A 25689-nucleotide genomic window follows, 5' to 3' on the forward strand; every position below is an offset into this window, starting at 1 on the left:
TGTTGTTCCCCACCTGGATCCAAATGGAGAGGCAGGTAAGAAATACATCATTATTATTATTATGCTTAGTGACTTCTCTAATCTCTTGAGAACAGGCTACTTGAAAATATATTTCTCCCTCATGTGCAAAATCATGGACAAGCTAATATATCTTGATTAAAACTAGCAAAGCTGCCAGTAGCAAGATAAAAACGTTCTGCAGGCCCTCTAAAGATCTATGACCCAAGAGATTGTTCTTTCCTGCCATTATTCTAAACTATAGATTTATTAACATGACTCTTTTTTGGCACTTTCAAGACAGGGGGGAGTTGGAAGCAGCCAAAAGGTGCAAGCCAAGGGATGCCTTATTTTCAGGGAGAGGGCAGGTCCTAGTAGTTTTCAGTGGAGGCAGGAAGTATATCATTCAGACAAAATGACAAAGATTTAAACTTATCCCTGGCTGTGTTCGGACAACACAATAGTCAATGGTGGGTTAATAGTCAACTCCATCCATGTTGGTTATTGAGGGGGTGCTACCCACATGACATGATTATAATCAACCATGGTGTGGATTAAGGCCAGTGTTGAGTTGACTATTTGTCAACAGTGTGTTTGATTGACACATCCCCCACCCTCAGTCCTCCTGCTGGTATCCCATCAGTCATTGTGAGTTTTGCCAGCTGGACTAGAGCAGCAGCCACCACTTTGGCCACTCTCGCCAGGGCACTCTGTAGTCGCTGAAAATAACCAACTGTGTGTGATGAATAGTCAAATGGTGCCCAACACATGACACAATAACCAATGGTTGTTCAAATAATTAACTCTCCACAACTTTGCTTATTTGCGTTGGATATTTCAGCCGAATAACTAACCATGGTGTGAAAAAGCCCAGACAGATGACACAATAACCAACCGTTGACTATTTAACCCACTGTTGGTTATCGTGTTGCCCGAACCCAGTCCCTCTTTCTTTTTCTAAAAAGAAACAAAACAGAACAAGCTTTGTCTTCACTTCAAGCAGCAGTGGATTCCTGACTGTTAGAGCAGTACAACAATGGAATCAATTACCTAGGGAGGTTGTGGGCTCTCCCACACTAGAGGCATTCAAGAGGCAGCTGGACAACCATCTGTCAGGGATGCTTTAGGGTGGATTCCTGCATTGAGCAGGGAGTTGGACTCGATGGCCTTGTAGGCCCCTTCCAACTCTGCTATTCTATGATTCTACAAAAAAGCAGCCTGTCACATTCTACAGTCCTATAAAATACTCCAATGAGAATGATACTACATTATAATGAAGCATATACCCAGAGACATGGGGGGGGGGGGAATTTATAGGACAAGCGAGGCTAGCTCCATTACCATGGGGTGGGTGGGGTGTTACCTTCTGTTGTCTTGCCTCAATGGTAAGCACACTGACCCCAGTGAAAATTACTAGAATTCAGCCTCCCCCAAATTGCCCCCTACTTTCACTGCTCAGCAGTATTTTTAAACTCACAAGAAACCATATTCACCTGCTTGGTGATAAATGAATCAGCTATACATTTCTGCTTATAGCTTGCCCTGAGCTTCAGTGATATCCATTAACTCTTAAAAGAGAATAACCAGTTTGGGATATAATGCCCTCCTAATGCTATTGTAGAAATTGCTGTTGCTAGCAGTGAAATAAGATACAAATAAATAAAAAGGTTATCAACAGCAAAACCTAACTGGTTTCAAATGATTTTCAGACTGTAAATTACTATTTTACATAAGGAATTATCCAACAATATAGCCAACCTGTTTCTCATTTCCAACTTTAAACAGACTCTCCAGAGGAATATATTCAAGGAATTATGCATAAATTACAGTTCTGATCAATTCCCTGGTTACAGAACAAATTATCTCACCATTTATCTAACAGTTGTAGATGGTCATAAACATTTAAGCCTGCCTTTTCCGGAATTATATAGTAAATTAAATAGGCCACGTGCTCTATGTGCGAAAAGTACGCCTCTTGGGTGGCTTTCAGACCTGTTATTAATCTCAGTGTCAACTACATTCAGGATAAAAGCAGCATATCTCATCTGCTGCAAAGCAAGGCTATTGCCTATTAATTGAACTGGGACCAGCAGGGCTATCCAGTAAGAGGTCAAGTGTAGTAGAAGAATGTCTACCTAACAATAGGTGATCTATTAGATAAAGCAGTTTAATATGGTAAGTTTCCACAAATGACTACCTACTTTACCAAACTCAAGTAGACTGAGGTGGCAGAATATTAACATGCACACCAGTATGCTGAGATACAGAGGAAGACAAACTACATTAGAAAGATACCACTGAATTACCGTGATTTATTTAAAATATTTGTATCTTGCCTTTCAGTCACAGCGATTGAGGTAGCTATGAATAGCATAAAAACATCAGTGCAAAATTAAGACTCAACAAGTGCACTTCAACAGCACAGAAACACCTTTTTTTAAAAAACACAAACACATTACTTTTAACTGTTTTTAAAAATTATCACTCTGATAGATAACATCATTAAGCACCATGATCAAGAATCCCCCATCTTTTATTGCCACCCACCATACTTCAGAAGGTCAGGGCACTCTGACATACAGCCATAGAAAATCTCAATAACCAGCAGGTTCATACTGGACCATCTAGCCCAATCATCTCTTCCAAGACCTAGCCTTCTGAGACACTCCAAGAGGGACTTCCACAATTTCCCTAGTTTTATTTTAATGCTATTTACTCTTCCAAGAAGAGTAACGTGCCTAATTAGAACAACAAAAAGACTTGTTGCACCTTCAGGAACTATAGCCCACTTCACGAGATGCATGGAATATTATGAAAAGTACATATTGTGGGGCTGGGGAAAGAATTGTAAACAGTGAGAGCAGAAGGAAATTAAATGCAGAAAGTACTGAGAGCAACAACTGCATATACCCAGGCAACCAATCCAGCAGTTGGAATAACCACTGCAGCAACATCTAAGGCAACCTGGTAACCTGTACATGTTTTAGACTACAACTCCCATCATTCTTGTCAGTTGGCCATACTGACTGGGGATGAGTTGGGCCAAAATATCAGGAGGGCACCAGGTCAGGGAAGGCTGATCTAAGTTTTGTGGAATGGACATTTTACATTATCATCCCTCGCCCTGGCCCATAACTTTCATCAGAAGCAAAGTGGGCTTTCTAGAAAGCATCCTGAAGCTGCAAGTTGTGCATAAATACCTGAAAAGTTTTTCCAATAGCCAAATGTAGTTGAATTGAAATTTTTGATTACGAAAAAACATTCATTGAAGTGCACTTAATATAGCTTGTTTTATTCAAATCTTTATTTGGATATTATTTTTATACTTTTTTATTTTTATATTTTATTATTATTATTATTATTTATTTATATAGCACCATCAATGTACATGGTGCTGTACAGATTACACAGTAAATAGCAAGACCCTGCAGCATAGGCTTACAATCTAATAAAGTTGTAGTAAACAATAAGGAGGGAAAGAGAATGCACAATTTTTAGAGCTCCGGCTATTGGGCGGTATAGAAATGTAATAAATAAATAAATACTTAATACATGACAATTGTACACATTTCTCTTATGTTAATTTTAAGAAAAACATGAAGGCACTATTAAATCCAAAAAGAGAGCTAGTCTCAAGATGTTGATAAATAGTTTAATTCTTCTTAAAAAATAAAACCTTTTTCAGCATTCTGAAACTACTGGTAGCTCTCTCTTTTTGGATATAATCTGAATGCTTTCCAATTTTCCTACTGATAACTATTAACATGCTAATTTTAGCATGCTTGAAGAGTTAACATACTAATTTTAGCATGTGTGTGTAATTATGTGTTTGCAAAAAATATATACAACTTTGATTTTAGATTCGGCTAGTATTCCAGTTGCCAAGTTTGACTTGTATTCTATTAATTCCTTTTATTAGTAATTAATTTTAAAAAACAATGATTTTCTAAAAGTGGAAGGTTTTCCACAAAATAGTATCTGCTAGAAAGTGTTTCTACCCAGCTGCCTATGCAAGGAGATACTCCGCCTCTAAAAATCCACAGTGAATTTCCGTTTTTAATTAACAACCCAGGAACACCCTGTTCCTTGGTTGTTTTGTGACTTGCAAACCCAGAACTCTCTTTTAATCCAGTTTAAATTTGATATGGAATATTCTTCTATAGCACTAGTGGATCATCTATATCTGGAGAGAGATGGGAAGAGTGTCTGTTCTAGACAGGTGTACTGAATACCTTCAACCATGGTATTCTTTTGAGCTCTCTGCTTGAGATGTGGGTATGATAGTTCTACTTATAGGCAGGTTTCAGAAGCAGTGATTTTGGCACCCATGCTATGATGTAACACAAATTTCTATTCTGTCCCCTACGCCAGCGGTCCCCAACCTTTTTGACACCAGGGACCGGTTTTGTGGAAGACAATTTTTCCACGGACTGGGGTGGTGGTGGTTGAGGGGCTGGTTTTGGGAAGCCCCCCACCCCCACCCCACTCCAGCGTCTTGGCTTTGCTTCGGCTGGGTGGGCGCCCAGCCGAAGCGAACCCAAGACACTGGGGTGCGCCATTCCGAAGCCACCCCACCCCACTGGCTTCACTTTGGCTGGGCAGGCGAGATGGCGCTCCAGTACTCTGGGGTGGCGGGGTGAAAACAGCTCACCTGCGCGGCCCGGTTCCTAACAGGCTATGGACCGGTATCAGTCCGTGGCCCGGGGGTTGGGGACCCCTGCCCTATGCTATTTAACATTGTTGGTAGATGGTTCACTTATTCTAGGAGATGCTGTTCAATCTATCATGGATTTCTTTTACTGGATTCGTGGTTTTTTAAGATGTGTTTTAACAATATTTTCTGCTTTATGTATTTCATACATGACTGCTTCTGTGTAATGCTTTAAATGTTGTAATATTAGAAGTCACAGTAGACTCAAAAGGTGACTTGACGTTCTTAAAATATAGATACAATATGTAAAAGAATAATTTTTCAACCAAGTTATCATATTCAAGGCACAATCCAAAATAGTAATGACCTACTTTGCACAACACAACAGCCCACCATGGGTTAATTAACCCTTGTGGAGATGCAGTGTGTACCGGCCAACATTATGAATATGCAACCCCCAATGATGGTGTGTCATGCAGTGAAATGCATAAGCTTTCATGGGCTAGAGACCACTTTGTGAGTTGCATGAATTGATATCTAGATCAGCTGATATATTTGTGTATGCATACCGAAAAAACTAGACAAGTGTTTCTTTAAAGCCATGAAATGGTAGAGGTAGGGGTTAAGTGTGTCATGTTTCTAGGAGAGTGATGCGCCTAAGATAAAAAAATCAGTTCCTTGTCTCTTACTTACAGCCACAGGTGGTAAATCAATATCTTCAGAAAAAACATAAAAGTACCCTCAGCACTCAAGAGTGAGAAACAGGAATTTTGAATAGAAAGAGGCAATGAAGGAGAGCTGAAAGTTTATAGTTAGAATTACATGGGGGGAGGGGCTGCCCAAGTTATTTTCTGTGGTTTCCTTTCTAAGAATGTCCATATGCTGCCACTTAAAGATGAGTCTATTTCTAAATTCAGGCAAGATCAACCACAATGTGCTTTCTCCCAGTCAAAGAAAACCCAGTCCCTGTTGAGCCCAAATATAAGATCTTTAGTTGTGTGACGTCTGTATTTACTATGTTAAAAAAAAGGAGTGAAAAAAGGGTGTTACCTAATATTTTGCCAACAGATTACTAGAATACAAGGTCATCTATTGAAGCTGAATGGTAGGAGATTAAGGACAGGAAGTGCTTCTTTACATAGCACATAGCTAAATGGTGGAATTCACTTCAAGATGTGGTGACGGCCACTAATTTGGATAGTTTTAAATGATTAGAGAAATTCATGGAGAGTCCTAGTCACGATAGCTATATACGCTCTACCTCCATCATGCCACCAAACAAACAGCGGGAGAAGGGCTATTGCCTGTGGACTTCCAATGGGCATCACTGGCCACTGTGGGGAAACAGGATTCTGGATTAGATCCAGCAGGTCTGGCCTAAAGTCCTTATGCTTAAACTCATCTCTCACCCATCCCCCGAAAAATATACAAAATCCAGCCATCATTTTGGGTCTGGAGAAACTGTTTCAACTCTAGGTTATTGTTTTTAATTGTTAGTATTACAGTTGTTTCATGGCATCTTATTATTCTATAATTGTATAGATCATCGTTATTTTTCAAGTATATTATTTCTTCGCGGCTGCTTCCACGGTTCATTAACGTTAACAAAAAAAATCTATGAAATTCCCATAAAATGTTCTCTTTATCCTATTCTCCTGAGCTGGGAGCCTGAATCTCCCCGCGCCCCCTTGGCTCCTGAGGTGACTTTTCAGCGGGCCTCCCCTCTCGCCACACTCACCGCCATGGCTCTCCGGTTGGTGGCGGGGCTCTCGCTTGGACCTGCGGAGGAGCGAGTTCCCGAGCCGGGCTTGCTCCGCGCCGAAGGTGGCGTCGGGGCGTCCAAGGAGAGAAACTCGGAGCTCGACTCCATCACTTCGTAGTGGGGCTCCGGCGGCGCGTCCCGGCGGCGGCTACCGCTGCTGGGAACGGCGACAGCGGCTCCTCCTCCGTTGCGAGAATCGGGGCGGCTCGAACCGCCCGAGCCGCTCCGGAGCATCACCATGGCCGCCTGGAATGGCGAACGAGCACTAAAGGCGGCGAAGGCAACGACGACAACTTCTTCCCTCAGTCACCTCCGAATTCTGGCGCCACAGACCAAGCGCGGCCCTGTCACCAACCGCCCTTCGAATCCCTCCGCACCTCAGCTCTCTTTCCACCCTCACCGGGGGAAGAGATCCACACAAGTATGAACGGAGATTAAACCGTTCTCTAACATTCGCAGGCTCTGAGCTACTTCCCCTATCCCTACTACAGAATAGCCAACGACCGTATTTCTATTTCAGGCCTATTTTCTCTCTCGCTAAGTAGTTCCATACTCGCGGAAGAACACACTACATCACGCTCCAACCTTTTGGATTTTTGGCGCGTACAGAGCTCGAGAACTTGTTTTGCTGCGCTCCAATTGGCTGGCGGGACGGCGCGCGGTTCTGCCTGTAGCTTCTTGTTCCAGCCATAGCAGTTAAAGTGACACGCGTCCATTTCACGCTCCAAAACCCGCGCTTTCCCTTATAACTGTTGCCGTTTTCCCGGGGGAAGAGACAAGCCAACCAGCGTGTGGTGTATTGTCGGAATTATCAAAATTTGCACGAATGCATTAACTACGAATAAGCACGACGCTTGTTTTGTGCATTATTCGTGTCTATTTCAACACCCAATATGACCTTTGCTAATTTTACAGTGGTAACCTGCAGCAAAACACTCAGTTTCTTAGCACTAACCTGACCAACTGTTCACACAAAACAATCCTATATGTATCTATTCCATTAAGTTCAATGGGGCTTACTCCCAGGTAAATCAGTACCCACTTACCTAGGAGTAACCTCCATCGAGCTGAATGGGATGTGCTTCCGAGTAGACGGGCATAGGATTGCTCTACTGCGCAGCACAATCCAATGCTTTGCTCAGAATCACGAGCATTTCGGAGTGCAGCCTTAATTACCTCTTTACATTCAGGATTCAGGGTGGAAATCTGAGAAGTCGCTGACAAAAGAGTTTCTCCCCCCACCTATTTCTGGACGTTAGCACAATACCACCCTTCCGCTCTTCGATGGAGGAAGTATCGCATTTTCCCCAAAAACACTAGAGTCAAGCAAGGGGGAAATGCAATATCCCTTCATAATGTCTTGGACTACAACCCCATAATCCCCAACCATTCTCCATGCTAGCTGAAGGAGATCCCCATAGCAGCTGAAAGAGACAGAAGTTGCAGTCCAAGCCATCTGGAAGGCACCGGGTCGCCTATGCCTGATCTAAGCCATTAACACTTCGCTGCTCAATAAATCCGCCGCTCCCCTTCAATTCCCCTTGAGCCAACCCTGTTTATGGACCTTGCTTTCGAGATAGCTCCATTGAACCAAGTGGGACTTGATTCCATGGAAGCAGGCACGGGATAGGCTCAAACTGCAAGCGTGGTTTATCCCAATAAGCCTCCATTTCCCCGGCCTAAGACACTAAGCAGCCCCTCCTCAAAAAGCCTATTAGAGGATGGAAAGCCATGCTTACGGGTGAGACAACTGTGTCCGAAGCGCTTCGGTGCAGTCGTAGGCCCAAAATGGCGGGCTCTCCTTCACAGAGTAGCAAGACGCCCTTTCCCAGCAACCCCCGCTAACGACCCATTCAAGGCCATTAAAACTCTTGCTCCCTTAGTGGAGAAGGCAGGACTTGCCCAATCACCTTTTCTCTCCTTGATAGGAAAAGCTTCACCTGTTTAGTTTCTGCATACCATCACCTTGTTGAAGTCACAAGGGGCGTGGAGGAGGGGGGAAAGGCTGGCGCTCCTTAGCAGAAGTAACGAGCAGAAATAGAGCTGGGATTTAATCAGTTGTTTTTAAGCTTTCGCCCCCTCAGTTAACTCAATGAATGTGACTCTACATGCGTGGTTTCCCCTCTGTCCTTTGCATCGCCAACTTTTTACTTGCCCTGCTCCTATGCCTTCATAAGTAGCCTCCGAATTGCTATTTAATGTTAAAGCCACTGAAATGAATGGGACTTGAATTAGGCTAACATTGGATGCAACCCTTAGAGAACAAGGTCTTTCCACCGCCTATTTCTAGGCTAAGAAAAGTTTCCGCTGCGCTGTTGCTTTCTGCAGCTTAGGCCGATGTTAAAAGGAACAGAAGGCAATAGAAGATGATGTCGCAATGCTAACCCTTATAGGACTACATTTCATCTGCACCCCAATGGATCCTGTGCCTGTTTACATAAAAATAAATACCACCAAGTTCAACGGGACTTACTCTCGAGTTCATTATAAGAAGTAATTGTCCCTCTTACTTTCATTTTTTGATCTCACCTATTCTTCCCCTGTACACGGGAGTTTGATCATACCCACCCCGGGGATTAGATCTGTGGATTAATAGGATCTGCTGTGGATTCATAGACCTAGGATTCATTTGTGCTGTGCATGGCGCTCCCGCAGGACAATCTCCCGTGTTGGTTGACCTTTTGGCCTCGTTTTCGAAATAAAAGAACACTTCCCCCCCCCTTTAAAAAAAATTCCTTCTGACTATACTCGGGATAAAAAAATCTTCCTTTCCCGCTTAAATGCTTCTGCAAAGAATTAAGCCCCAAATCTAGAGTGGCCAGAATGCGAGAGACCCTAACCTGGCTGTTGTTGTTTATTCGTTCAGTCGCCTCTGGAAATTGCTTTAGGGCGCTATTTTATGCGTACTTAGACAGAAAAATGTCCTACAATTATTATTTTATTATTATTTTTTATTATTTATTTATATAGCACCATCGATGTACATGGTGCTGTACAGATAACACAGTAAATAGCAAGACCCTGCCGCATAGGCTTACAATCTAATAAAGTTGTAGTAAACAATAAGAAGGGAAAGAGAATGCAAACAGGCACAGGGAAGTGTAAACAGGCACCGGGAAGGGTGAAGCTAACAGTATAGAGTCAGAACAAACTCAAAGTTTAAAAGCTATAGGGAAAAGAAAAGTTTTTAGCTGTGTTTTAAAAGCTGTGATTGAGTTGGTAGTTCTCAGGTGTTCTGGAAGAGCATTCCAGGCATGAGGGGCAGCAGAGGAAAATGGACGAAGCCGAGCAAGGGAAGTAGAGACCCTTGGGCAGGCAAGAAGCATGGCCCAGGAGACTGGCTGGGAAATGCTGGGAATTGTAGGGCATTTTCTGACTGAATTTACATAGGATTCCGTGACTGGGAGGGGAATGCTCGGAGATGTAAGACTTTTTCCTGTCTAAATGTGCATAGGGTTGCACACTTAAAAACTGGCTGAGTTCGGACGACACGCTAATCAATGGTTGTTTCCCATTCTGTTCCTATCCCCCCACCCCCAGTTGATTAGCGTATCGTCCGAACTCAGCCACTTTCTCCAACTTTTGCAACCTTTTCTCAAAGTGGGACCCTCCAGAAGCAGCTCCCACAACCCTTAGCCAGCAACTGAGGATTGTGGGAGTTGTAGTCCAACGCTTCTGGAGGGCCTCAGGTTAGGAGATGGCTGAGCCTTTGCACAACCCTCCGCTCATTGAGGCTCCGACTGAAGCACACGCCCCTTGTTTTGGTATGCCCGGGGCACGGAACCCTGTAATGCAGCCGCGTTTCCCGGGGAAGGAGTTCCTTGTAACTCACTCCGTGATGTGTTCGTAGCGGAGACACAAATGTTTCATGAATCCCTTTAAACCTTTTGCAGCTGCAAGAGCCAGGAGTTGTTGCTGCTGCTGCTGCTGCTGCCGACACTTCCTTCTCAACTTTTCCTCGGGAAATGAGACCCCTAACCCTTTCCTATTACCAAGGGCGTGAAGGTCTCAATGGAGCAGCCGGCGTCTGGGCTAGCAGCAGCACCACCGGTTGCCCATCACCCAGCCATACCAGCTCGGCCCGCCTGTGTCTACACCAGCTGCTACTGGTAAGAAATCATCGCAGCACTTAAGGGGAGGAAGGGGATTGATGCCCCATATAATAAGACATCCTGGCACCCCGTTAATTCCAGAGTATCGCAGTCCTAGAGAGAAACATAATAGCTCCAGAACATCATAAGCCCGAAAAGCAATTTCCTAAGTAATTTCCTGAGAATCGCTTCTTCATAAATCTGACACCCCTTTATACCAGCTGAAAGGAAGAACTTCACACAGCACATAATCAAGCTGTGGAATTTACTTCCACAAGTTGTATTTTATTTATTTGTGGCATTTATATATCACTGGCGAGATCACATTACGCCAGTCCTTTTACAACTTCATTGGCTGCCAGTCCAGGTCCGGGCCTGATTCAAAGTGCTGGTATTGACATTTAAAGCCCTAAACGGTTTGGGGCCAGGTTATTTGAAGGAACGCCTCCTCCCATATGTACCTACCCGGACCTTAAGATCATCTACAGGGGCCCTTCTCCGTGAGCCTCTGCCAAAGGAAGTGAGGCAGGTGGCTACTGGGAGGAGGGCTTTCTCCGCTGTGGCACCCCGGTTGTGGAATGAGCTCCCCAGAGAGGTCCGCCTGGCGCCTACACTGTACTCCTTTCGTCGCCAGCTGAAGACCTTTTTATTCACTCAGTATTTTAACACTTAATTTTAACTTAAATTTAAATTTTACTGTTTTAACTCTGTATTTTAATCTTATATCAATTTTGCTGCGTGGTTTTATCCTGGTTATGCTTTTTATACTGTATTTCGTAATTGTGCTTTTAACCTGTTGGTTGTTTTATTATGGTTTTAATTTTTGTGAACTGCCCAGAGAGCTTCAGCTATTGGGCGGTATAAAAATGTAATAAATAAATAAATAAATATCACTGAATATAATAAAATCAGTGGTGTAGTGGTAAATTGTGAAATGCAGACACTCATTATGATAGTCCTCATAGTCAAGGCCCCCAAGAAGACTCCGAAAACACGGGCAGCTGAGATTTATGCATAGTACATACCTCTATGTTAGGGTTAACCCTAACCCTAGGAAAGATCCAATGGTATGCCACTGCTAGCGGTATTTGCATTGCGCTAGCAGAAGCTGGTGTTTGTATAGCATCAGTTATACCTGCTAGTTCAGGTGACATGCTAAGCCATGGTGTTTAAGTATTTTGAGCTAAACATTACGGCTTAGTGTGTCGTATGAACCATGACTTAGCGTGTTGCACGAACCATTCCTAACCATGTTGGCTACATAACCATATTCACTAACCATTTGCTGCAAAAGAGTTAGCATCCTAACCATAGCTTAGCATGTCATCTGGACAGGCCCAGTCGTAGCGTAATGAATTGGCCAAGGACAGTGCCATGATTAACGTGTTTGACTTTGGCTGGAAAGCCCTGGGATTGCATGAAAAAGGGAAAGCGAAAGACACAATATGTCCCAAAGCAGCATAAGACCACCATTTCAAGATTTTCCAGGAGTGCTACCAGGGTACTGTTACACTCTCATCCTCATTATGGGTTTCCCGTCAACAGCTGGTTGGCCACTATATCAACAGAATGCTGGACTAGATGGGCCCTTGGTCTGATCTGGCAGGGCTCTTCTTATGTTCTTAATTAAAAATGTGCATCTCATATGCTGGTTGTGTTTGTATACCTGCACTCTGTGATGAGAGATGCTGTGCAAAGGCTGCACGTATATTAAGCCAGTTAATGGGTTTAAGCACCTTTTAGACATGACAGCAACTGCATGGAGGACCTCTGTAGGCAAATGCTTTATTTATTTATTTTTGCTGCACCATGTTTAAATTGGACTTTAGATGTTAAAATTAGTGGGATTTAATTAGAGCTGTATAGCAAGCCTTTAAGGATCTGCAGGCCTTTAAGGGCGCACTCCAAAGCATGCTTACTAGGATAGAAGTCCCACAGATGAATGCATTTCCAAGTTAACAGGATTGGGCTGTGGTAGGAGTTGCACAGAAGAGAGAATTCTGTCTGCTGCAGCTTCTTCTGTCACTGCACATCGGGGGGGGGGAGGCCACACGTTGCCAAATGATCCTTTTCATGCAATTTGGAAGCCCTATTCAGACATGATTTATTGCGGGTAGACACCACGCAACAAAGAATGGCGGCATGCCGAATAGCCCAGTGTTCTGTCACAGCAAAGCTCCTCCCATAGGCGTCTTCGTGTACAGGGTTCCAACAGTGCAGGATTCTGAATTGCGTGGAAGCCCAGGTGTGTACAGCTGTTTAAGCGAAGGCCTCTCCTCTACAGGACTTCATGCTGTATACATGGATGCTTTGTAAACCGGCCAGAGAGCTTCGGCTGTGGGGCGGTATATAAATGTAATAAATAATAATATGAGAGGAGCTTCATTATCACATGACATCAAGGAGGGGCCCTGTTCCTGCTTGCCTGGTGACTGTATCTGCATTTAATCCTGAATCAGGCATTAAACGTAAGGACAACCGGACTTGGTAACTCTAATTCCAGCACATCACAACTAAATAAACCATGATAGATGGATGGTCAGACCTTATTCAAGAATATAACCTCCCTATTATATCGTTATGTCTATTATTATAATCAGTTCCCTTCTGAAGGTTGCTTTGGACATTACAAATCATTCAGAAATATCTGTCTACTTCCATTCTCTGCCTCCCTCTTCCCTCACAGTATGTTTTAATGCCTTAAAGGAAGCGTGATAATTTTCCCCATGGGGAGCTTCTAAACACAATGAATTTTCATCAGTGTACTTGATATCAAAGAGGAGTGTGGTGGGCATGAATCCTGTCAGAATTAGATCCTGGCTCCAGATTCATTTACATGCATATGCAAGCACAACTTTAAAAAAGAGATTGGATGAACTATTAGAGACATAAAAGTGGCAGGAGGCATAACTTTTTTTAAAAAAAATTCAATCCCTACAAATAAACCTCAGAAAATGTATTCAATATTCATTTATATTTCATTACTGGGAAAGAATTTAAAATTGTAATTAATGTGGGTTGTGTTTTTCTTTCTTTACAGTGAGGAAAATGTATGGAAGCTTTGTGAATTCATCCAAAACCAGAACCAATTCCCTTTAGAAGAGTTTTATGCTGTTTTCATTTCCAACGATAGAAGGATGGTGAGTTGTGAGATGGAACTGAACCTGAAACACAAAATGCTATTTGTAGTGCCAGGACCAAAATCTGGATACTGGTGTGTATGTGGTACAAAGGTATTACCATTTCTATAGCTTAGTGGCCTCTTTCTGTGCATCCGGATTAGGGTGGTGGTGGTTTTAATTGTTCCTGCTCCACTGTTCTCAGCCAGGCATGCAGGAATTATCAGTGCAATCCCATTCATGTCTACTTGGATATGTCCCATTGGAGCTTACTCCTAGGTAAGTGGGACTACCATTGCAGCCTCTGTTGGTGAAACCTCTCCCGTCCTATTATCTCAGTGCCAGGAAAAGCTTCATCGGTTAGATTTCTGTGTAACAGGCTGCTGTTGAGGAAGAAGGGCCAGTAAAAAAAAGTAAAGAAGTGATAACGGTACAGATGTCACCCTAGAGCACCCTTCCCCAACCTCCAGATGTGCTCTCTGGATGTGTTGGACTACAGCTCCAGCACCTGCCATCTTAAGTCCAATTTAAATGTGGTGCTGCACTGTAAAGTAAATAAGAAAATAAATCACTTCCCAGTGGAGGTGCTCTATGCAGTTGCTGTTGTGTTTAAAAGGTGTTTAACTTATGCACCAGCCTAATACATGTACAGCATTAGCACACCGGTGCTCTGTATGCCTTGGGGAGCCCAGCAGCATTGCAGTATAGTATGGGGAATAAAGTGGGTAATTATACAACAAGAGTAGCTCACATGATAAATACTACAGTCTGGATCAAAAGGGCAACATAACACTATGTGTGTGTGTGTGAGAGAGAGCTTTCCAGACACTCACATGAGGCTCTTCAGGTCTCAGCCTGTATTCCAGTGAAAAATCTTAGTTTTGTCACATGATTATGCCGGGAAAGGTAGCTTATTATACTCCGAAACATTGATTTATCTAATCTGAATATAGACACTCATTCCTTGTAACCTGCAGGTACCACTTTGGAAGCAACAGGCGGGGTGTGGAGGTCAACCTGTGATTTGGGTGAGGAAATTCACATCGTCCCCTCTACATTTACATATCCCTAACACTTTTATTTTTAAAAAAATTACATGCTGCTTATTTTTAAATGCACCTGTTGCATAAGAGCTCTTCTGAAATATACGAAAAGTGGTCAGTTCAAAGAATGCCCCTGTCTAACAACCTTCCTCCAGATCTGCTGGACTGCAATTCCCATCAGTTTCTGTCAGCAAGAGCAGTAATAACTCGGCATGTAGTGCATTTCAGCTCTGCAAATAATTTCATATACGTTTTGTCAGTACCATTACAAAAGCCCTGTAAGATAGGCCAGTATTATTATTCCTGTGCTGCAGGCTTGGAGAAAGCAAAAGGTATAGAGTCTGTTTCCATCATTACTGAGTAATGACAGAGAGTCCCCACCAGGACTGCAATATTTATTTAATTAATTCATTGGTTAGATTAATCAGTTAAAACACTTTTGATTAACTAAAAAGTTGATGAATCAGCCAGCAGATCCATTTTAGAATACAATTTCTAATAACTGGATAGCAGGCAAAATCATAAAAGAAGTAGTCTCACACAGGAGAGGATGGTTACGTTTTATATTGTCCCACAGCAGAAGCTCTGTGAGTCATTCACAACAATTAAAATATTAAGCAGCCCTTCATTCGTGACCAAGGTAAGTTTTGAAGAAAGAATTTCTCAGCTCACAGTCAGAATTACTTAAAATATCTAAAATCATTTTTTAAGGGTGTAATCCTATCGGGATTCCCATCCGCCTCTGAACTAAGAGGCTGGCAGGGATCCTATACAGAGTGTATAGGATCTTTGCCTCTGCACTGCATTTTAGCTAGATGGGCATTTTTACCCATCTAGCTGAGGCGTCAGGGAGTGGGAGGGAAGGAGGCTGGGGATAACTTGTATCCTCGCTTCCCTTGTCCCCTCCTCCCCTCCCCACCTTTCTGTCTTCTCTGAAGTCGCCAGCACGGGTTCTTTCCACTACGGGCGTGAGGAGGAAGGGGAGGGGAGCCTTGGACTCCTGGGTCCGAGTTCAGAGTGCTGTTTCCGAGCTCGGATCCAGGAATCTCAAGTATCCTATGGCTCCCTAGAGGCCATAGGATTGCTCTCTAAATGATACTTTATATGCTGTATTTTGAGTTGTGTTTTATGCATAGAGTTGGACACTTTTCTCAGTTTATCTTATCTAATCATGACAGATATGTACAGTTAAGAAGTCCATTTTTTATTATTTACAGGATTACCACGTGATTTTGCTTCATGTCTCAAATGGGGATCAGAACTTCATTTATGACCTTGATACTGTGCTCCCTTTCCCCTGCCTTTTTGACACTTATATTGAAGAGGCTTTTAAACCGGACAGCAGTCTTAATCCTGGATTTCGAAGGTGAGGATGTACAGCACAAACATTGCTTGTATAGCTTAAATATTGACCAAGATTTGAGCCTACCAAAACTGGCAATACACAGAGCCAGTGTGGTGTAGTGGCTAAAGTGTTGGACTGGGAGTCAGGAGATCTGGGTTCTAGTCCCCACGCAGCCATGGACTCAGTCACAGACTCCCAGCCCAACCCACCTCACAGGGTTGTTGTTGTGAGGATAAAATGGAAAGAAGGAGGAGGATTATGTATGCCACCTTGGGTTCCTTGGAGGGAAAAAGGCAGGATATAAATGCAATAATAATAAAATAAATTTTGGGCTGAGTTGACATCTGCTGACTTTGGACCTGGGGGAAGCAGTTGTGTGATTGTTCTGGAGCCCAAATTCTACTGCGCAATGGTAAAGTTGAATCCCTGTACTGTGTCTGTCATGAATTCTTCAGAGGCAATTAGCTAAATAGATTTCAGGTTGCATCCAGGGATCACCCCCATTTTTTAAAAATATATAATTTAGCAATTATTCAATTCTGTTTTTGGGACTAAGTGGAATATGCAGTTATCTTGTGAGGCAAAGAGCAGATGGGAAAGTTGTAGTTTTCATAAAGACAAAGCTGGAGATTAAGTTTAGATGGTGCACTAAGCAAAGAGTTGGCAGTCGCCAAGTTGGGTAGTATTAACTAATGGTTTGATGGCATACCACCCCCAAAAAGAAAGTCCTATCTTTGCGTAGCACAAGATCATTTCTCTGCATTTGGGAGATCCCTTTCCTGGACAGCTAAATTCAATATTCTCCAAAGCACACTGACCTAGTGCTGGAAACAGAAACAAGTAAGTGCTAGATTTTATATTTTTGAAAAATAAGGAGGTGGGGTTTGGGATCACCATTATTCCCTCTTTGTCCCAGTAGCCCTTGTTGCAACCTAAACTCTGTTGAGCATCTAGCAGAGACTAATTTAATTAAACACACACAGCTCCTCCTAAATTAGAACATAAGAATGTAAGAAGAGCCCTGCTGGATCAGACCAAGGGTCCATCTAGTCCAGCACTCTGTTCACACAGTGGCCAACCAGCTGTTGACCAGGGACCCACAAGCAGGACATGGTGCAACAGCACCTCTCACCCATGTTCCCCAGCAACTAGTATATACAGGGTTACTGCCTCTGGTTCTGGAGGTAGCACCTAGCCATCAGAAGTAGCCATTGATAGCCTTCTCCTCCAGGAATTTATCCAACCCCCTTTTAAAGACATCCAAATTGGTGGCCATCACCACATCTTGTGGTAGTGAATCCCAAAGTTTAACTATGTGCTGTGTGAAAAAATACATCCTTTTATCTGTCCTGAATCTCCCACCAATCAGCTTCATGGGATGACACTGGGTTCTAAGATTATGGGAGAGGGAGAAAAATGTCTCCCTATCCACATCCTCCGTACCATGCATAATTTTGTACACCTCTATCATGTCTCCCCTTAGCCTCCTTTTTTCCAAGCTGAACAATTCCAGCTGTTGTAACCAGTTCCTTGATCATTTTAGTTTCCCCTTTTCTGCACTTTTCCCAGCTCTACAATATCTTTTTTTTTTAGGTGTGGTGACCAAAACTATACACAGTATTCTAGTTGTGATCGCACCATAGATTTGTATAAAGGCACATCTACATTCCGTTTTAAGATAATTCAGACTGCAGTTTTCAGGGCTGATGTGACATGACCTACTCTTTTTCTCATCCCTCGCTCGTTTTGTTTGACATCTAACCTGAAGTGATGTTCCAGGGAACTCAAAAGCTTTGTCATTTTTTGGTGACATCTTGGTTGGTCCCAATAACTGTATTACCTTACTGTGATTTTTATTTTATTTTTTATCATGTATCAACACAAGTACCCGTGGTTTTGATTTTTAGTGGTCTTAATGGTACAGAAATGTATGTACCCCAAACAATCTCCATGTATTTTTAAATTGTTAATATAACATCATGCCTTATGTGCCAAAGTATTAGAAAAGCCATGCCCGTTAAAAACATAAAATCAATGGGTGTGATCAGATGATCATATATTGGCTAAATAAGTCAATATATGATGATCTTTTCTCAGTATGTGCAGCTTCTTTACACTAATTGTAATTAAACCAGGAAGCCTCTAATTGACCATAGTTCCCTGTTTCTTCAGAACCAAGAAACTATGGTTATCTGCATTGGAAGAAGCCAAGATAGTAAACCAACATCAAACCATGGTTTAACATTTTGGCTTGTTCCAAAGCTGTCATCCATAATTTCCTGATTCAGAGGAAATGAAACTATTGTTAACTGAGGACGACCTCGTTTTGTTTGTTCACATCACGAAGGGAGGAGGGAAGAGGCTTCATGCATAGGCTGAAGTCTCAGTAAATGTAATGTTAATCTTTAAGGTGCCACAAAAACTCTTAGTTGTTTTTATTTCTATGTCTAAAATGCCTAATTGCAATGAAATCCTATGAATGTCTACTCAGAGGTAATTGTATTCAGTTGTATTCAGCAGGGCTTGCTCTCTATTTGCTGTAGTTCTTTATTCATTTACCTAGGAGTAAGCCCTACTGAACTTAATGGAATGTATTTCTGAGTAGACATGTATAGCATCGCACTACTTCCGACTTGACTTAAACTGGCCTATGGCAAAATCACTTGTAAGATGCGCATGTTTAGAGTGGATTTTTAACCATTCACAATATATTACATTTGAAGAGTTTGATGCTTAACAACAATTTAATATTTGGTTCAGCTGTAGTTGAAAATACTAGGAGCAGACTCATCCCACTGCTTCCTGATGTTTCTGCCACGGACTATACAGCTCCCATCACTTAAGTGTTTGGCTTATTTAGAAAAGTCAGAGTGGTTCGAGCTGATGCGTATCTGAAGACATTTGCTTCTGACCGATCTCACATGAAAGATGCCAGCGGGAACTGGCTGAAGCCTCCTCCTGCGTACCCTTGCATTGAAACTGCAGGTAAGCCTTTGTTTTTAATATCTCAGCCGCATTAAGATCCCATTTCTCCTTCTGTTCAACATTCTTAGCACAAGGATGGGGAACCAGCAGTCTTCCAGATGAGACTGGACTCCCATCAGCCCCAGCCAGCATGGCCCATTGTTCTGGTTGATGGGAATGGTAGACCAAAAACATCTGGAGGACCACACCTCCACACCTGATGTAGCAGGCTCAAAGGTTTGACATCTTATTTGTTGAACATGATGCTAAAAGCTCTATTGCAGCCTTGTCTGATTTGGCACCTCCCTAGCCCTGTGGATGATGGGAGTTGTAGTCCAACGTCTAGTGGGTTCCAGGTTGGAGAAGGCTGCTTTGTTGAGAAGCAACCTGCTCCTTTCCCTGAGAACTTGGAAACTAATTGTCATGACTAGGCCTGTTCCCCTTGGGCTAGGGGAAGGAGTTTCAGGCGATGAAGCAGAAGAGACAGTGCCAGGAACATACCAGCCTGCACGGGGAGTGGAGGAGGTAACTGTCACGGGCTCTTCACCAGCTGGGAATGAACTTTTGACAGACCTAATCTCTGAAAACAGTAACAACACACAGTCTGTGGGAAATCAGTATTATTACGAAGGGGAGGGCACTTCAAGGCTAGCTGATCCTAGAGTATGCTGCAGACTAAAATGGGTGGAGCTAAAGGAAGGTGAGAGAAGGTCAGCCCAGCTAGCCTCTTGCCAACGGCTTCTCCAGAACCAGTCTCCTTGAAGTTAAGCATTCTGGGAAAAGGCTTTCCCTTTTTCTTGAAAGGACAATTAGGACAAGTGCAAACTATGCACTTAGTTTGCATAGTTTTGCCTAGAGGAAAGTTCCTAGAGATTAGACTCTCTTCAGGTGGGAAGAGAGGTTTATTGCCTGAATAAAGCATTGCGGATTATGCTGCAGTCCTCTTTATTGTCTCCCAATAAGGCAGGTGTTTTCGGGGAGAACACAATTAGGGCGCTTAGCACTCAACCACAAAAAATCACATTTAAAGTGGAAAATGTGTAGATCAGGCAAACAGTGCTCTCAACTGTTTGGCTGATCTACACATGAGAATTACAAGGCGATAGTGTCGTTGGGAAGGCTTCACCCCAAACATACAGCCACGGGTCCTTCTATGAACAAGCGTCCTGCTGATGAGATTTCGATATGGCACTGTACCGGACACACCTGTCTACTTTTTACTTAGATGCCTAGAATATTGAACTTGTTGGGTGGTACAATATTGTACTTAAAAAAAAAAATTCCACATGCTGTTCTGTAAAATGCTGTTATTGTTACTTATTTGCTGATACACTGTATATTATTCTGGTATGATCTATTGATTTACCCATGCATTGAAGGCTTCCGCCTTGTTGGAGGCTTTGTTTTACCATGTTAAAGTGCTGATCCAGCAGCTTTATTTCAATGTGTTAAAGGTTGTGTATCAACAAGAGGACCATACCGTTTATATGTTTGATTATTACCATTATATAATAGTATCTTCAGGCAAATATGATTCACCCACAGTAGAAATATATAAAAATGTTTGTTTATTTTCCACTTTAAATGTGAGTTTTTGTGGTTGAGTGCTAAGCACCCTAATTGTGTTCTGTCATTATAACCACAGCCTTCAGTCTATTGTATAGGAGTTTTGGGGGAAACACGATACTAATGGCGTAGATAGAAGATGCAGGTGGCTTGTCTTCCTGGTACCCATCATCCCTTCTCCGCAAAAAACATCCACACATGGATTTTCCTGCTAAATCAGGAAATGTTCGCACAGCTGGGATACAGATGTGTGATGTGCATCCAGATGTAAGGCATCTCCCATGTATGGATTGTTTTTTGTGTTTTCCACTTAGTCTTGCAATGTGGATGCCACGGCATATGTCCACTCCACCACTTCAGATTAAATGTGTGCAATTTATTAGTTACATGCTACTATTTCTGGGTTGGCCACCCATACATGAGGGGAGCACGGCTGCAATTTCCTTACCCTAATTCCTCTTAACTTTTCCCAACTTCTCAGCAGATCAGCCCTTCATCTCCAGTTCCTTCTTTGCCCTTAAAAAGTGTTTAGCCAGTTTGGATCTGTCCTGGGCCAATCTGTTGTATTCATACCATGGTCATTCCTAGCTATTGGCTATGCTGACTGGGAGTTGTAGTCCAAAACACATCTGGAGAGCACCAGGTTGCCTATCCCTGCATGGAGCAAAGTTTGCCGGCACATCTGGACACAACTCCCCAGAAAATAGAGCAAACAACTCTTTGCCGAAAACTGGACACACTGGCGATTTTTAGGGTTATTTGGGAGCCTTCCTTCAGACCACCCAAGAAATCTAATGCTTTTCTCTTGCTTTCCATTTTATTAAGACTTCAAGATGAACTTGGATGACTTCATCAGTATGAATCCAGATGTTGGATGGGGATCTGTCCTTACACTCCCTGAATTTGCACAGGGATTTGGCAATCAGAACTGATTTCAACTTATGATGAAGGACAGTGCAGTAATTAAAGTTGAGACATTAGTTGGATGATGTTTGCCGTTCTATTTATTGATTAATGTGTTTAAAGTTGGGAGTAATACTACTAACGTTCTAGGAAAATAAAAAGAATGAACTGAATGGAATATACATTTACACATATGCACACGTATAAATTGCAAGGGGTAAAAAGATCATCATGAAGATCACACCAATGTCTGCTTTGTGAATTCTTTTACGTTGTCACCTCTCACTACGGTGAGAGGGGCCCTTGGTCAGATCCTGCATGGCTCTTCGTTTGCATCCCTTGCTGAAATTTGTATGCAATCCGAGGCACGCTTGCTTTCCTTAACATAAGAAGAGCCCTGCTGGATCAGACCAAGGGTCCATCTAGTCCATCACTCTGTTCCCACAGTAGACAACCAGCTATTGACCAGAGACCCACAAGCAGGACAAGGTGCAACAGCACCCTCCCACCCATGTTCCCCAGCAACTGGTGTATATAGGCCTACTGCCTCTGATACTGGAGGTTGCACTTAGCTATCAGGACTAGTAGCTATTATATATCTTCTTCATGTATATAAAAACCCTCAATGATCAAACTGTCTCCTTCTTCACTTCTGAGTTGCCCCTTTTCTGAAAATCCTTCCTATTCTTGCTCTGTCTTGGCCCAGACATGTTCCTTGGTAAGCATTGGGTTCAGCATTTTAATTATAGAACTGGACTCCCAGTAAACTAGGTCAGCCTTCCCCACGCTTGCATGTTCCATCTGTCTTTGACTACAGCTCTCATCGTCTCCAGCCAGGATGGTGAAGGGTCAGTCTGTCTGGGGATGATAGGAGTTATAGTCCTACACCTAGATCCCTGTGCAAAGTGGCTGCCATAGATAATTGTGGAAAGTGGCTGTTTTTCGAGGCTTGCCTGCGATTTCTCTTGAGTTGTGGGTAATATGGTGTCCTGCCACTAGGTGTCACTATTAAGCATGAAATTGTCAGTTCCTGTAGTGCATTATTTCTCCCACCCCAATTGCTCTGCAGTGGCTGGCTTTACTTGAGCCATGGCAGTGCATAAGCCCATAATGGGCTATGCTTGTAAGTCCATGCATCAGTCTATGCATAAGACAGCATGAGTGAAATAAGCTCATGACACAACAAAAATCATATGCAAATTAAAGAAAGAGTTGATTTCCAGCTATAAAAATGATTATCATAGACCCTGCTCAGACGACATGCTAAGGCACGGTAGTTAAGCATTTTAGTGTGTTGTATGAACCATAACTTAGCATGTTGTATGAACCATCCTAACCATGGCAGCTATATAACCACGGTTTAAACATGCTCACTAACCATTTTCTGCAAAAGGGTTAGCAGCTTAACCATGGTTTAGTGTGTCATCTGAACAGGCCCACTATGGCTTAGCGTGTTGTGTGAACCATCCCTAACCAGGGCAGCTAGATAAACATGCTTTCAACATGCTCACTAACCATTTGCTGCAAAAGGGTTAGCAGCCTAACCATGGTTTAGTATGTTGCCTGAACAGAACTGGATAGAATCACAGAACTGGAGGTGTCCTTGGAGGCCATCTTATCCAACTCCCTGCTCGATGCAGGGAATCCAAAGCTAGAATAACCTCAGTAGATGGGCTTGAAGGTCTCCAGCGAAGGAGAGACTACCACCCCCTTAGGTAATTGGTTCCTCTTGCCATCTTGTTTTACCGAAATCTATCCTCCGGTAACATAAGCCAGTCCTGCTTGGTCAACCGTCAGTTCATCCCTATGTGAACAGAATGGACACTTGGGCTGATCCAGCATGGCTATTATGTTCTTAAGCCCATTAGATTTAGTCCTGCCTCTGGAGCACTGGAGAGCAAGTATTTGCCCCATTCAATGTGACAGTCCCTCAGTGTAGTGGGAATTGAAGGCTCCGGTGTCAGTGGGGTGGTGAATCTGGTCCGGGTTTCAGTCAGAACTCTAAAGGAGCTCTCCAAAGTGCAAAGCAGCTTGGAGAGCTTTAGAGTTTTGACTGAAACCCGGACCACCCCACTGACATTGGATTCACTGCCTCCATTGCTATCACAGTGTCTTCTCCAGGCTTAACCTATCCAGTTCCTTCCACCACGTCTAATAGCAGTTTTTCATACTGCTGATGGCCTTTGTTGCCCTCTTCTGAATCTGTTCCAATCCGTCTCTATCCCCCTTAAAGTGTGGCACCTGCAATGGACACAGTATTCCAGATGAGATCAGACAAGTGCAGAATGAAATGGAATGTTGACCTGTGACTTGAAAACCATGGTACTACACAGCCTAAAATTGCCTTTTTTGCAGCAGCATCACATGCTCAACTCATGCTCAACTTATGACTGACTCCACTCTTGAGATCCTATTGTTACTAACAATATCACTAGTCTACCGTCATCTTTCCTTTTTTATTGGAATCTATATGATGCAGGCCTTAGGGAGGCATCACCTAAGGCTTCTTTTGGCTGGAAGAGAATACCATTTAATATGTTAGCATGCTTCAGTTAACAGAACATGATAAAAAAAAATTAGAACTTTTCCAGTGGGACCATATCTCAGATATCTCAGCCTGGCTGCTTCATCGTCGTTTGAAACTTAATATGGCAGAAACTGAACTGCTTGTTTTTCCTCCTAAACCTTCTCCTCACCTCTCATTCTCTCTCACTGTCAACAATGTCACGCTTACTCCAGTCAAGGAAGCTCGTAGTCTTGGCTTTATATTTGATTCCTCGCTCTCCTTTATTCCTCATATCGAGGCAGTAGCTAAATCCTGTCGTTTCTTCCTGTATAATATTGCCAGGATTCGACCATTTCTGTCTGTCTCTTCTGCCAAGACTCTCATTCACGCACTCGTTATCTCTCAGTTGGACTACTGCAACCTTCTTCTCTCTGGCCTTCCTTCGTCTCACATCAGTCCGCTGGTCTCTGCCCACCACTCTGCCGCTAAGATCATCTTCTTGGCCCGCCGCTCTGACCATGTCACTCCACTTCTGAAATCTCTTCATTGGCTTCCAATTCACTCCAGAATCCAATATAAACTTCTCCTGTTGACCTTCAAAGCTTTTCACGGCCTAGCTCCTGCCTATCTCTCCTCTCTCATCTCACACTATTGCCCCGCTCGTGCTCTCCGCTCCTCTGATGCCATGCTTCTCGCCTGCCCAAGGACCTCCACTTCCCTTACTCAGCTTCGTCCTTTTTCTTCTGCTGCCCCTTACGCCTGGAAGGCTCTTCCAGAACACTTGAGAACTACAAACTCAATCACAGCTTTTAAAACTCAGCTAAAAACTTTTCTTTTCCCTATAGCTTTTAAATATTGAGTTTGTTCTGACTCTATACTGTTAGCTTCACCCCACCCGGTGCCTGTTTACACTTCCCTGTGCCTGTTTGAATTCTCTTTCCCTCCTTATTGTTTACTACAACTTTATTAGATTGTAAGCCTATGCGGCAGGGTCTTGCTATTTACTGTGTAATCTGTACAGCACCATGTACATTGATGGTGCTATATAAATAAATAATAATAATAAAATAATAATAATGACCAAAGTAAGGGAATTAGCTTGGGGCATAAGAGAAAACACAAGTGTGGGAGAGAGAGAGTAGAGAGAAATTTCTCTGTTCATTGTAGAAAACCAAAATTTGGCCACAACAACTTACTCTAAAGTGACGCTGTACACTTTAGTAAGCCTTCTCTTTTTTCAAAAAGTTGTGCATGGCGTATCTTCAGTTTTCTTGTATTTTCTGCAGCTTCCAGATAGAAGTGAACTCTTCTCCACCCTCAAACGACTGCATACAAGAGAATGCTGATGTCTCTACTCATTTTGCCATGTAGGATATTTTCTGTTCTTCACTATACCCGCCCCATCCCTTCACAAATGTCTAGACACCCCTTTAAACTACTATTAACTCAGAATTCCATCATTGGATTAAAAATAGAGGGTTTATAAATATGAGGCTTGTGGTGGAGAAAGATTGTAGGTTCTGATTCCATCCCACAAGGGAAAGAAACATTTAATTTATAAGGAAAGAGACTTGAGGAAATCCTGAAATTTCAACATACTGTATTTCTTCGATTCTAAGACGCCATCGATTGTAAGACGCACACTAATTTCAGTACCACCAACAGAAAAAAAGCTTTGATTCTAAGAAATAATAAACGCACCCGCGATTCTAAGACACACCCAGTTTTTAGAGGTGTTCATA

General features: G+C 42.8%; 1 protein-coding gene across 1 annotated transcript; it reads left to right on the forward strand.

Annotated features, from left to right (window-relative positions):
• Positions 1–10255: 10255 nt before the first annotated feature.
• NTAQ1 (N-terminal glutamine amidase 1) lies at positions 10256–21524 on the forward strand. Its single transcript, XM_063131130.1, has 6 exons — positions 10256–10519; positions 13542–13641; positions 14598–14648; positions 15881–16029; positions 18869–18993; positions 21364–21524. Exons 1-6 carry the CDS (start codon positions 10422–10424, stop codon positions 21468–21470), a joined length of 630 nt encoding a protein of 209 aa, XP_062987200.1. The 5' UTR covers positions 10256–10421; the 3' UTR covers positions 21471–21524.
• The last annotated feature ends 4165 nt before the right edge of the window (positions 21525–25689 follow it).

Source organism: Elgaria multicarinata, chromosome 7 (assembly GCF_023053635.1).
Source record: "Elgaria multicarinata webbii isolate HBS135686 ecotype San Diego chromosome 7, rElgMul1.1.pri, whole genome shotgun sequence".
Taxonomy (NCBI): domain Eukaryota; kingdom Metazoa; phylum Chordata; class Lepidosauria; order Squamata; family Anguidae; genus Elgaria; species Elgaria multicarinata.

What these genes read in the sequence shown, in the direction of transcription:
- NTAQ1 (XM_063131130.1), top strand. Translation starts at nt 10,422, where the DNA reads ATGGAGCAGCCGGCGTCTGGGCTAGCAGCAGCACCACCGGTTGCCCAT. An exon ending in GTCTACACCAGCTGCTACTG is followed by an intron (nt 10,520 to 13,541) that starts GTAAGAAATCAT and finishes CTTTCTTTACAG; the next exon opens with TGAGGAAAATGTATGGAAGC. An exon ending in GAGGTCAACCTGTGATTTGG is followed by an intron (nt 14,649 to 15,880) that starts GTGAGGAAATTC and finishes TATTATTTACAG; the next exon opens with GATTACCACGTGATTTTGCT.